The 14,606-nt window shown below is 38.8% G+C and overlaps 1 protein-coding gene across 1 annotated transcript in view; it reads right to left on the bottom strand.

The window, feature by feature from the left end:
* Positions 1–11,611, bottom strand: part of LOC108041542 (double-strand-break repair protein rad21 homolog) — a 78,993-nt gene extending 67,382 nt beyond the window's left edge. Inside the window, exons 1-2 of the mRNA XM_044459295.1 lie at positions 11,260–11,611; positions 10,916–11,206 (exon numbers count right to left, since the gene is read on the bottom strand). Coding sequence (XP_044315230.1) covers positions 10,916–11,206; positions 11,260–11,517 — 549 coding nt within the window. The 5' untranslated portion in view covers positions 11,518–11,611. The remainder of the gene's footprint in view (positions 1–10,915; positions 11,207–11,259) is intronic.
* Between the last annotated feature and the right edge of the window lie 2,995 nt (positions 11,612–14,606).

Here is a 14,606-nt window from a genome sequence, read left to right as displayed (position 1 = left end):
ATAATAGTTGCAACTATTGCCTTGGCATTGGTCAAAATAATAATAATAATTGGAAGCAAAACAATTTTCGTATTCCCAATAACCACAAATAAAAACCGCCACAACAAATTCTGAGATAACCAATACAAAATTAATAAAACAAAAAATCAATAAATAAATTCAAGTGAACAACCACATAGTTTTGGTGTCGCCCTCGCGAAAGAGATTAACAAGCGTAACAGCGTCAGTGTCGCTGTGTCTGCCTTTTCGTTTCGATTTTGTTATAGCTGTTTTAACCTTGATTTTAGGCTAGACCGCTAAGCGCCAGTGCAACGAACTGCAACTGCTTGTGTTTTCTCTTTCGGGTGTTGGTGCACTCTCTTAATTACGTTCTCGCCTCTCATTTCTTTTGTTACACCAAATGCTCTACACTTAAACAAATTTATTCGAGCCACCTAGAAAAATAACTACATAAATACACAAAAAAAAGAAAACTATTGGCTATATTGTAATAAATTAAATAATCTTTAATTAAAATGGCACCTACAAAAACCAAAAAGAATGATAGCGCATCGGAGAGAAAAGGGGAGATGGAAGATAGCTGCTCCTCGGTGCAATTAACGAAATTATTTTCGCAGATAGATAGGATTGGTGAAGATATTACAAGAATGAGGGAAGCTTTCGAGGAGAATACAATTTCGTTTAATCCGCTTCAAATTCAAAATCGACTGGAAATTTTAAATTCATATATTGCAAAAGCCATGGCATTGCAGTCGGAAATTGATATAATAGATCCAGATAACCGGAATAGGTCGGCACTAGAAGAAAATTGCGTAATTACCAAGGCATTATGTCAGCTGCTGGTACAGGTGAAAATCAAAAACAGCAAGCTTTAGTCACGAGCAGTTCACATTCAAATTACCAAAATTTAGCGGCAAACATTCAGAGTACAAACAATTTATTGGAATTTTTGAGCAACTGGTTGACTCTGATAATTCGTTATCTAACATGAAAAATTTAACCATTTGTTAGCCTGCCTTTCTGACGAGGCATTGGGAACAATAAAAGCTCTTCAAGTCTCAGATGCAAATTACAAAGGCATTAGCGAGTTTAAAGAGAGTCTATGACAACAAGTGTTTAATTTTCTTTGAAACTCTAGCGCAGCGGTTTGAAATCCTTTCAAAAACAAAACCTTTTGCGTCTGCCTTGAGGTTAATAATTGATACAGTAAGTGCAATTTTCGATTCGCTTATGTCCCTAGGGGACGAAAAAGATATTGTCAATGCGGTGATTATACATGTAGTTCTTTCAAATGTAGATCCGTACACAAAATCCAAGTATGAGGAACAGCTTAATTATGATGAACTGCCAAATGGTCTGATTGCATAAAGGTTTTAGATCGACGATATCAACATGTGTCAGCCGAGGAAGCGTCGAGGGTAAAGTTTTTCGGAAATGCCGTCTGGAAGCAAGAAAAATATTAGGAATTCATATACTTGCTCCAGGGTCAATAACACAAGTGATACAAAATGTTTATAATGCAGTTCTAATCATTTTATAGGTAATTGCCAGGGATTTAGCGGAATGCCAGTTTTAGATAATTTTAACTTTGCCAAAACGAAACAATTATGTATTAATTGTCTAAATGAGGGAAATAGAGTATTTAAATGCACAGCATCTAAATGTCGGGTATGCTCACAAGCACATCATACTCTCCTACATCGATACCAAAATTCGAGTGAGCCACATCAAGGTAGAGGCTGGCAGGACCAGCAAGGGGATGGTACTTCTGCTTCTCAGGCTTCTACCCATTCGGCTCAGGTTCTTCAAGACACTTCGGAAATTAACCAAGTAATTCTAGCAACAGCCGTTGTTAATGTTTGCGATAAATTTGGTCAGCTCCATCGACCCAGGGCTCTATTAGATTTAGGGTCGCAAGTTAACTTCATGACAGAAAGCCTTGCTCAGCTTTTAAGATTGTCAAGAACAAATAAATGACTTACTATCACATCAGTAGGAGAATCAAATGACATTTTAATGGTGGGGCCCACTTTTCAGAGGGAACTGCTATTATCACTTGTTTGATTTCGTTTAAGTTGAATCGCTTTAACAGCAGATATATCGAAAATGTATAGGCAAGTAAGTCTCGCAGAAGAAGATCGTAACTATCAACTGATAGTATGGCGCGAGAATCCATCTGATGAGCTACAAATATTTCGTAGCTTACAAGAACTTGGAGTTCGTAATAGGGATAAGCATGAAATTGGGGCATACATAATTTGCAACGACCTTTATGTGGATGACATGCTTACTGGAGCCGATGATATTGACACCTTGAACGTGATGTGTAATCAAGTGTCAGAAATTCTCAATAGTGGCAGTTTCCAGCTGTCTAAATGGTATTCAAGCCATCCACAACTAGAACAAGAGAGAACGCTATAGTCGAGTGCCTCGACTATTAGATACCCGTTACTCGGCAAAACAACTTTAGATTTTGCATTAACATAATGTGAATTAGAGTGACCACAGGAAAAAAGGACAAAAAGTTCAAATTATCAATTTGAATTCGGCGAACTCTTAGAGCTGGCAGCTTTACAGCACGAGCATCAGCACCAGCGCTGCTTTAGCGCAGGCAGCTTTTGTCCTGCAACAGCATACACACATACGCCATTGTTTGACTCAGACCTCCAATTTGGCTAACTTGATTTTATTTGCAGTTCTTGGGATATAGTTCGATATTGACAAATGAAAACCATCGCAATTTCCTATAATAGAAATCCTTATCGAGAATTAACGTTGACTCTGTTGAGCACCTTCATCAGCTGTTCCAAAGTCATCCGTTAGATGGCGCTATTGTATTGCGCCATCTACCCCAATACATTGGTACCACGGGCCATGAAAGACGGAAATGTAGGCGCCAGCCAGGCTTAAGCGTTTAATGGGTTTTTGGGCGTTATAGTGGGCGTGGCAAACGTTTATTAGGCCAATCGATAGGTATTGACGAAACAAATACATATCAATTAAAATTTTCATAATAGCATCAAAACTGTGGCCACAGCTTGTGGCTTGTGGGTGTCAGAGGGGGCGTAGCACCATTTTGAAACAATCTTGCGCTGCGTAGGAACTCCTAAAATCTACATGCAAAATGCCAATCTTCTAGCTTTTATAGTTTCGGAGATCTCAGCGTTCATACGGACGGACAGACAGACGGACATGGCTAGATCGACTCGGCTAGTGATCCTGAACAAGAATATATATAATTTATAGGGTCGGAAACGCTTCCTTCTACCTGTTATATACTTTTGCACGAATACAATATACCCTTTTACTCTACGAGTAACGGGTATAAAAAGGGAACAACAATGAAAAATCCCTAAATTTCAATGATACCGATTCGACCAAAGCCTTGTGTTTGCGGTGGTAGCCACACACAGACACATTTCGATTTCATTTAAATGAGAGCTTTATAAAATCGACTTCCACAAAACGCACAATTCTTTCGTTAAGCAGGCGGCTTTTTGATCGCTTGGGATTGCTGTGCCCCATTGGCCTTACATCAAAAATTCTTCTTCAAAGCCTTTGACAACTTCAACTGGAATGGGATGAATCCTTTCCGATGTCGTTACATACGAGTTGGGAAAGGTTAAAGAAGAATCTACTTACAATATACCCTTTTACTCTACGAGTAACGGGTATAAAAAGGGAACAACAATGAAAAATCCCTAAATTTCAATGATACCGATTCGACCAAAGCCTTGTGTTTGCGGTGGTAGCCACACACAGACACATTTCGATTTCATTTAAATGAGAGCTTTATAAAATCGACTTCCACAAAACGCACAATTCTTTCGTTAAGCAGGCGGCTTTTTGATCGCTTGGGATTGCTGTGCCCCATTGGCCTTACATCAAAAATTCTTCTTCAAAGCCTTTGACAACTTCAACTGGAATGGGATGAATCCTTTCCGATGTCGTTACATACGAGTTGGGAAAGGTTAAAGAAGAATCTACTTAATCTTCACGCAGTCACCATTCCTAGGTACACGTTTGCCAGTGGGTGCTCAGCCGTTTAAGTTCACGGTTTCGCAGATGCATCCAGCCAAGCTTACGGATGATGCATTTACATTCGAGCAATCGAAAACGGTCAGGCTCATTGTCGATTGCTAGCAGCGAAATCGAGAGTGGCTCCACTAAAAACGAAAACAATACCAAGGCTTGAATTATGCGCCGCCACACTTTTGGCACAATTTTGGTCCTACGTCAAACAAGTTCTTGACAAATGTGAAATCGAGAGTGTTTATTTCTGGACAGACTCAGAAATAACATTACATTGGATAAAGTCTCAGCCTTCGTCACTTGCAGTTTTTGTTTCAAACAGGGTAGCCACAATTCAAGAGCTATCAGAAAATATATCCTGGCGACATGTCCCTTCGCAGTTTAATCCAGCAGACATTGCGTCCCGTGGCTACGATTTAAGTGAATTGACTGAGTCCATCTGGTTCAAAGGTCCGAAATTTCTGTATGAAAGTGAGACATAATGTCCAGAAAACTCGCATTTTTCTATACCTTCCGAATTAAAAAACTCAGAGTTAAAAAGAGCTGCCCAAGTGTGTACAGCCGTCAAGCTATCAACTCCGTTTGAATTCATTACTCGTATCTCATCGTTTCCCAAACTCATTAGAATTCTTGGATACGTTTACAGATTTCTAAACCTAGCTAAATCACGAGAAAGATCAGTAAGTCTGACTGCTAGAGAGTTACATCATTTTTTAAACTGTAGAAGAAGTAGAAGAAAATTAAAAAAGGACATGTTTTACAACCAAGTTTGCAGATGATGACGCCCTTCATACAAAAGTTTTCCGGAGTTTGGGAGGTATACTCTTTCAAGCACCTATTTCAGAAAATGCTAAATTTCCGATATTAATCCCTTGTAAAAACCAAATTGTTGATTTGTATCTCCGAAATTTGCATTTGAGAAATTGTCACGCAAATGCAAAAACGAAGATCGGTCTTCTTCGGCAAGAAATCTGGTTAATAAATGCTCGCAGAGAATGCACTCGGGTGGTTCGAAAAAGCATCCATTGTTTTAGATATAAGCCTGTTCTGCTGAACCAAATTATGGGAAATCTGCCTGCGGATAGGTTCGAGTCCGTAAGGCCATTTCATATTTGTGGCGTATTCGAGGACGGCCCCCATTAAGATGTATATTGCTGTATTTGTCTGTTTTGCTTCCAAGGCTGTTCACCTGGAACTCGTTACAAATTTGTCGACTGACTCTTTTCTTTTGGCCTTTAAAAGCTTCATCGCAAGACGTGGCGTACCGCATCGAGTACATTCCGACAACGCGACGAACTTCGTGGGAGCCAGGAACGGGCTGAGAAGTCTTCAGAGCGCCTTCGAGGATCAGCAGTCGCAGTTTCAACTGTTCGTCGTGGAGAAGGGCATCGAGTGGAGGTTCATCCCACCACAAGCACCGCACTTCGGCGGTTTGTGGAAGGCGGCCGTGAAGTCAGCGAAGGAAATTCTCCTGCGTCAAGTCGCAAACGCGTCCCTAACCGAAACCGAGGTCAGGTCTTATCTGGCGGACACCGAGGCCGTGCTCAATTCTCGGCCTCTAACTCCAACCAGCACCGATCCCAACGAGGGAGAGGCGCTCACTCCAGGGCACCTGCTAATCGGCAGGCCCTTCGTTCGCTGTCGCAAGGATTAGAGCCAGACGCACCGACCAGAGGTTTGAGATACTCAAAGAGGTGGATACTGCTATCCACGCTCAGACAGCCGTTCTGGCAGGCGTGGCTTCAGCGCAAAACCAAGTGGCAAACTACATCGCCCAATCTGGAGGTCGGAGCCTTGGTAATCATCCACGAGGACAACACTTCACCCCAGCTTTGAATTACCGGCAGGGTCATCAGCGTGGTGGCAGGGGCCAATCGCAAAATTCGACTTTCTACAGGGATGCTAGCATCTCTCAAAGCCGCAAAAAAAAAAACGCTAACAAAAAGATCAAATCCAATTCCAGCGACTCCTGTGATATGGAAACAAATTAATCTACCCACACCCCTATAAATTATAAAAACGGTTAAAATAATCCAGTGGAACATTAAAGGTTATTGAAATAACTATACCGAACTAAAATTACTTATTAAACAATTTAATCCACATGTAATAGCCCTACAATAAACACACTTATCGCACACTACATCACTCCCAATTCCCATAAACTATTTAATTTACAGCAGCTACAGGCACAACCCCAAATAAAGCATAAATCCATTTCCCACTCACAACATCCACTAACTAGGTCCAGATCTTGAAGCTATAAGACCTATAGCATAGCACTTTAACCTAAACAACCTACAAAACGTCCTATCCCCAACAAACCTACCCACACCAGTCATGACTTCAACAGCTGGCACACTTAATGGGGATCCCCCAGGGCCAACTGCAGAAGAGTAGGAACAATATCTTAAATTACAACTCAGATCATAAACCTACCAACAATATAAACAAAGAAGCTGTAATGATTTAAAAAGTAATAATTCAAAATGCCCACCTCTCTAAACCCTAAAACTCTATACTTACCCTCAAAAGTACCGTCCCCTGGTGAAACAAAGGCATAGCTTTCCTTAAATACATACAAAACACATAATGGAAGCTGCTTAAAGCTAACATTAGTTCAGAAAATATAGTTAAATTCAAAAAAGCCAACGACAAGTACAAAAGAGCAATTAGGGAAGCCAAATAAAACAGCCATCAACAACTTCACCTCCGAAATCCAACCCAACTCTGACCCATCTAGAGTGTGGGCAAACATTAAAAGTTTATGCGGACTCTATCCCACTAAATATATCCACACTATCTAGAACCCTTTCACCCAAACTCACACCAAAAAATCCATCAGAAATACCAAGCATCTTCGGTAACGACTGGTCAAAAGAAGCTGGGAACTCAAATTTTTCTACTACATTCAGATCAAATCATTTTTCTACTACATTCAGATCAAATAAGAGCCTGGTCAACTACACAACAAACTTCTTTTCATGCCACTCAGCGCTAGAAATAGAAAAAGACATAAGGCTAATATAACTTCTATCTGCCTTCAACTCCCTCAAAGGATCGCAACTCCTACTGCATGATAAACAAGAAAGGAAAGCTATCTTCGGGCGGAGCCGAAGTTGATATATCCTTGCAGAATATTCTGTAAATTATATTCTCCAAAATTATTCATATGATGCATTCTTAATACTTATAAAACATCCCAACTTCCTAATTTTAAAAACACCAAAGTTATGGCATTTCCAATCGTTCAGTTATATGGCGGTAATAGGATATAGTCGAACGATCCTTATGAAATTTGGTAGGTCGGATTGATTGGCCAAATATAGGCTCTTTCCGACTTATATACTACCTGCAATAGAAAAACAACTTTTGGGAACGTTTCAAGCAGATAGCTTTAAAACTGAGGGACAAGTTTGCGTAGAAACTGACAGACGGACGGACAGACGGACATGACTAGATCGACTCTCCTGGTGATGCTGATCAAGAATATATATACTTTATAGGGTCGGAAATGTCTCCTTCACTGCGTTGCAAAGTTTTGACTGAAATTATAATACCCTCTGCAAGGGTATAAAAACACACCTTCCCCTTTTAAACTCCAAATTTTACAACACTTTAATAATATCCTCAACTCTAACATCCCTCAATCTTACAAACTTTGGCTAGTCCTCCCTATTTTAAAACCCCAAAAACTCCAAATCGCACCCAAATCATACAGACCTATAGCCCTAAACCCATGTTTAGCAAAAGTTCTGGACAAAGTCATTGGTAAAAGATTGTTGTGGTTTGTTTTAACCAACAAACTCATTCACAACAACCAACTCGGTTTTAAAAGAGGAAATCTGTCCTGACAGTCCACTATATGTAGATCATCTAACAATCTCAAAAGCCTTTGATAAAATATATTCAATCCCTCATCCACCAACTCCAAAAATGGAAAGTAGGCCCCCCAAATACTAAAATACGTGGCTAACTTTATGAACAAAAGAAAATTCATTGTCAAAAACGGAATCTCACTTTCCAACGCTTACCCTCTTGACAACGGAATCCTACATCCCCCATCTCTGTTATCCTATTCCTAATTGCCTACAACTCCCTTTGTAACATTATTTCCATCCCTAGACAACTTTAGTTTACGGCCTAGGCAGACAATTTCCACATAATCATAGAATACAATAAGAAAAAAACACCTCTACAAATATAACATCTGTCTTCCAAAAAATTAAAGAATGGTGGTCGTACTCAGGTTTCTACCTCTCGATTCTTAATACTCATAAAAAATCCCAACTTCCTAACTTTAAAAACACCAAAGTTATGGCATTTCCAATCGTTCAGTTATGTATATGGCAGCTAAGAATATAAACGGCCAATCCTTATGAAATTTGATATGTCGGATTGATTGGGCAAAAATAAAACCTATAGAAAATTCCAACTTCCTAACTTAACAAACACTAAAGTTATGGCATTTCCGATCAATCAGTTATATGGCAGCTTTAAGATATAGTCGGCCGATCCTTATAAAATTTGGTAGGTCGGATTGATTGGCCAAATATAAAACCCATAGAAAATCCCAACTATCCTAACTTAACAAACAGCAGAGTTATGGCATTTCCGATCAATCAGTTATATGGCAGCTATAGGATATAGTCGGCCGATCCCGGCCGTTCCGACTTATATACTGCGTGCAAAGGAAAGAAGGGTGTGTGCAAAGTTTCAATTCGATATCTTTAAAACTGAGAGACTAGTTCGCGTAGAAACAGACAGACGGACAGACGGACATGGCTATATCAACTCAGGAGGTGATCCTGATCAAGAATATATATACTTTATAGGGTCGGAGATGTCTCCTTCACTGCGTTGCAAACTTTTGACCAAAATTATAATACCCTCTGCAAGGGTATAACAAGAGAGAACGCTATAGTCGAGTGCCTCGACTATTAGATACCCGTTACTCAGCTAAACAACTTAATATAAATATGCCTTCTTGTATGTTTTTCGCCGCTCGAATTAGCTCCCGATTTTTATGTTAAAATCGGTACCCAGGGAATACCACGTGGAGGCCGTTGATTTGCAACGGGGTCTTTCAAACCAAAATTAACGTTGATTCTGTTGAGCACCTTGGCCAGCTGTTCCAAAGTCATCCGTTAGATGGCGCTATTGTATTGCGCCATCTACCCCAAGACATTGGTACCACGGGCCATGAAAGGCGTAAATGTAGGCGCTAGCCAGGCTTAAGCGTTTAATGGGTTTTTGGGCGTTAGAGTGGGCGTGGCAAACTTTTATTAGGCCAATCGATAGGTATTGACGAAACAAATACATATCAATTAAAATTTTCATAATAGCATCAAAACTGTGGCCACAGCTTGTGGCTTGTGGGTGTCAGAGGGGGCGTAGCACCATTTTGAAACAAACTTGCGCTGCGTAGGAACTCCTAAAATCTACATGCAAAATGCCAATCTTCTAGCTTTTATAGTTTCCGAGATCTCAGCGTTCATACGGACGGACAGACAGACGCACATGGCTAGATCGACTCGGCTAGTGATCCTGAACAAGAATATATATACTTTATAGGGTCGGAAACGCTTCCTTCTACCTGTTACATACTTTTGCACGATATTGTATTTCTTTTACTCTACGAGTAACGGGTGTAATCATTTCATATCTTCAAAAAGCCCAACTCATTTGTGTTATTTAAAATTTATCTCATTTCTTTAAATTAAATTAATACTGTCATCCCAGACGAGCGGAAGGCCTCAGCTGCTAAAGCTCTTAGTATATTTATACCCTTGCAGAGGTTATTATAATTTCAGTCAAAAGTTTACAACGCAGTGAAGGTGACATTTTCGACCCTATAAAGTATATATATTCTTGATCAGCATCACCAGGAGAGTCGATCTAGCAATGTCCGTCTGTCCGTCCGTCCGTTTCTACGCAAACTAGTCCCTTAGTTTTAAAGCTATCTGCTTAAAACTTTCCCAAAAGTTGTTTTTCTATTGCAGGTAGTATATAAGTCGGATCCGGCGACTATATCATATAGCTGCCATATAACTGAACGATCGGAAAACTTATAACTTTTGTGTTTTTAAAGTTAGGAAGTTGGGATTTTCTATGGGTTTTATTTTTGGCAAATCAATCCGACTTACCGAATTTCATAAGGATCGGGACGACTATATCCTATAGCTGCCATATAACTGAACGATTGGAAATGGCATAATTTTGGTGTTTTTAAAGTTAGGAATTTGGGATTTTTATGAGTGTTAAGAATGCATCATATAAATAATTTTGGAGAACATAATTTACAGAATATTCTGCAAGGGTATTTCAACTTCGGCTCTGCCCGAAGTTAGCTTTCCTTTCTTGTTAGTTCATAGTTTTAAAACTTAAGCTAGCTTTATATAAATAACTAAAGAAGGCATATTAGTTTATATCATAGGCTAATAGTCTGTTATAGGCTTAAGATCAGCAACCAAAATAAAGTGTTGCCATTCGGATTTGGCCAAATTGAAATGCTATTCTTTGAAAATTACTATATTTTCGTTGTACAATCAGTTAAATCTGTGCCTGAACGTCCTTAAAGCATAATGGTGGCAGCGCAAGGGTTGCTGGTTCTGCAAGCCAATTTGTTCTTAGGCCCATAGTCTACAATCTAATATGGTAATCCATATACGTCTTCATTAGGAACTATTTACAGAAATTTTAAAAAAATCCATTTTTTTCCAATGCGGAAACAAGTTTGCTACACTTAAAAACTTGGAAATCGTGAACTTTGAGTAATTTAGAGCATCTTTTACCATTTCATAAAAGTGTTATCTGGAAAACACCTCAATAATTCGATTTTCGCAGGAATCTCCAGGAATAGACTATAATAATACAAACTTACATTGATATTTGAAGATACTGATCCTCGCATAATCTCTGGTGCTTCCGCTTCGAAACCAATATCACCAAAGCCATCATCCTGTAGGGAGAGTGACAGGCTGCCGTAATCTTCTCTCATTGTTATCTCGTCAGCTCTAGACTGATTAATAGAAAATTGTGCTTCAATATCAATATCATTTAATTCAGGCAACGCCGTATCAAAGTCATGAAAAACTTCAGGAAGTGTTATTGCATTAACATTCGCTTCTCTGTGACCTTCTGGTAGGTCGACCAGGCCTGGTCGGAATGCCATCTAAACAGAGAAGTATTACATATGCGTTTAAATCTTTGAAAAATATAGCCTACCTTAATCTTAACAAATGCTTCATTGCAATCAGCTAATAAATATTTTGCTTTCCTTGAATATATGCGCACAACTCCCAGCAACAAATGACCAGACGTTCTTAGCGCTAATTTTACTTTAGGCTGCAAAATACCTTCCACCGATTTTTCAATATTAGTTTCAAACACATGGGCTTTTGTAATCTTTTTGTCCCAATGTGCTGCTAGCCAGATCCTGGCCAACGGGCCTTTCTTGGCCAAAATTATGTGTTCATAGAACATTTTAATACATTAATATATTTTGAATTGTTTAAAATTTCTTCGGCATAGGCTTCATCTCCCGAAAATGTTTATTTCTATGTTAAATTATCGATAACATAGGGCTACTTTAAAATGACAAGTAAGCAATACGAAACCAAATATAATTTATGTACTGCCTTCACCAGATTTTTCTATATTGTTTCCGTGTGTATTCCCACGTTAATACCTCAGACAGAGGTTTCCTACACAGAAAAGACACAATGTGACATAAGCGTACAATGGAACCGCCAAAAGATGTGTCATTAAAAATTAAAATGAGAAATTTAAGTGTATAAGAGTCATTTGACTCGAACGATCTAATATATATTCATCTAAAGCCTAGTTCTCCGATCGACAAACGAGTACGCTAGCTTAAACACTTTAATCTTTCTAGTGTGACCAAAATTACGAGAGTTCAACAGAATTAAGCGTGCTACGCTCGTACTATCAATCAGCTGAGTTTGGTGACATACAGTTAAAATTCAAATATCGTATTTGCGGGAAACAGCCTTTAAAAGATATTATAAGCTACCTTGGCAATACAAGTCTGCCGCTGTACAATTAAATTAAAAAACTGATCATTATTTGCTAATTTATTGTGTTTTTTCGTACATTTTTGACCTACGAAACATTTTGCTTTGACAAGATGCACCCCAGATAGTATTAATGTTATTTTATCCTCACATGTAAGCTCCTGCAATCGTCTTTTGCGGGTTTTTTGATTTGTTTGTTCCCTCCATTATTTAAAATGTTCAGTGAGAAGCGCACGCCAAAAGATTAAATTTTTTAATCTTTACGCTAGGGTTTACCAAAAGTTTATTTCAGGTGGTTGGCAACGGGAAGTAATTCTCTTGAGCTTTTTTCGTCGATCTGAGTACTAAGGTGAAAAAAAGGCTCTCGAAAACTGTATGCTCGCTGTTTGCTTCACCCGCTCTTTTATGACTGACGAACTGTTTTTGTCGATCTGAGTACTAGGCTTTTCTCGAATAAAATGCAGAAATTCCCTAGAAAATCTACCCCGTTCTGGCCATCGTAAAACATTAACAAGCAGAGAGGAGGTAAAAATCCTTGAGGACAACAGTAAAAACCCGCATTTATTGGCTTCAAAATGAATACCACCATATCGACATCTAGCGTAAAAACTTTAATCTTTCCAGTGTGACCAAAATTTCGAGAGTTCATCGCAATTAGGCGTGCTACGGTCATACTGTCAGTCAGCTGGGTTTGTTGACAAGCAGTTAAAATTTAAATATCGTATTTGCGGGAAAGCGCCTTTAAAAGATATTATCAACTACCTTGGTAAGACAAGTCTGCCGCTGTACACAGAAATTAAAAACACTACAATTTAAATTTAACAGTTGTTTTTTTTTAATATACTGATAATAATTTGCTAATTTAAAGTTCATAGCTGCACTTTTATTGTGTTTTTCTTAAATTTTTGACCTAATAAACATTTTGCTCTGACAAGAGGCACCCCAGATAGTATTAATGTTATTTTGCCCTCACATGTAATCTCCTGCAATCGACTTTTGCGAGTTTTTTGAGTTTTTCCCTCTATTTCTTATAATGTTCAGTGAGAAGCGCACGCCAAAAGATTAAATTTTTAAGCTGGATACTAGCACTTCGACGTAAACCGTACGCCAGTCATGAGAGAGAGCGAGAGGCAAACAGCTGGCGTTCACTTTTCGTCGGGCCTTTTTTTCACGTCGGTCCCCTGATCGACGAAAAAAATACCAGAAAATTCCACAGCGTTGCCAGTCTGCGGAAATTAACTTTGGGTGAACCCTAGCGAAAAGATTAAAAAATTTAATCTTTTGGCGTGCGCTTCTCACTGAACATTATAAGAAATGTTGGGAAAAACTCAAAAAACTCACAAAAGTCGATTACAGGTGTTTACATGTGAGGACAAAATAACATTAATACTATCTGGGGTGCCTCTTGTCAGAGCAAAATGTTTTTTAGGTCCAGAATGTACGAAAAAACACAATAAAAGTGCAGCTATGAACTTTAAATTAGCAAATAAGTATCAGTACATAAAAAAAACAACTCTTAAATTTAAATTGTATTGTTTTTAATTTCTTTTTACAGCGGCAGACTTGTCTTGCCAAGGTATTTGATAATATCTTTTAAAGGCTCTTTCCCGCAAATACGATATTTGAATTTTAACTGCTTGTCAACAAACCCAGCTGATTGACAGTACGACCGTAGCACGCTTAAATCTGATGAACTCTCAAACTTTTGGTCACACTGGAAAGATTAAAGTTTTTACGCTAGCGTAATCGTTTGTTGATCTGGATACTAGGCTTTAATATTTTCGCTGGGGTTCACCCAAAGTTCATTTCCGCAGACGGGCAACGCTATGCAATTTTCTGGTATTTTTTTCGTCGATCTGAGTTTATATTGGTCTTTGGTATATGGTTGTAGTCTTCGTGAGTGAGTACAGCATTTGTCCTTTTTTAAACACGCTGTACAGCTTGTGTGTTGACTGTGTACAACCACAAACCACCCTGCAGTTCCGAAATTCATCACTACAAAAATTCATCACCGTTTAATCAGCAGCGGATTGCGACGACGGCAGAGCCGAGTGCGACGCAGGCAGAGCCGAAACTCTTAGTCCCCGATCATAGACAACGCAGAATTTCCATCTCCCTCTCTTACTCTGTCTCTCTCCCCATAAAATGAGCTGAGAGGTGGAGGACAATTTATTAAAATCAGATCGACCTTTATACACCCTTGAAAATAAATTAGCATAATTTTTGTATTGTAGTCGTTGATTCTTATTAATTATATTATTTTATGGAAATACTTTTTAAAAATAAAATTATTATGATAGTTTTAAAAGGTATTGATTCCTTTTTTAAGTGAATTTAAGTTATGTGATTATTTTTCATAGTCGGACATGCTTTTATATACCCTGCTTTGACGCGAAGCGAAACATGTAAGGACAAATTAGGCAAAGGAAAGAACAATAGGATAAACGGCGCCCTTGTTTTCAACTGAAGTTGTTTTCGCGGTTTTTAGGTGCACTTGCCTTTGAGAGAACGGAGAGAACAGATCGAAGCTGAGATTTT

Source organism: Drosophila rhopaloa, unplaced genomic scaffold (assembly GCF_018152115.1).
Source record: "Drosophila rhopaloa isolate 14029-0021.01 unplaced genomic scaffold, ASM1815211v1 contig_190, whole genome shotgun sequence".
Lineage (NCBI taxonomy): Eukaryota > Metazoa > Arthropoda > Insecta > Diptera > Drosophilidae > Drosophila > Drosophila rhopaloa.
Note: the sequence above shows the minus strand (reverse complement) of the source record. Positions and strands in the feature narration are given on the sequence as shown.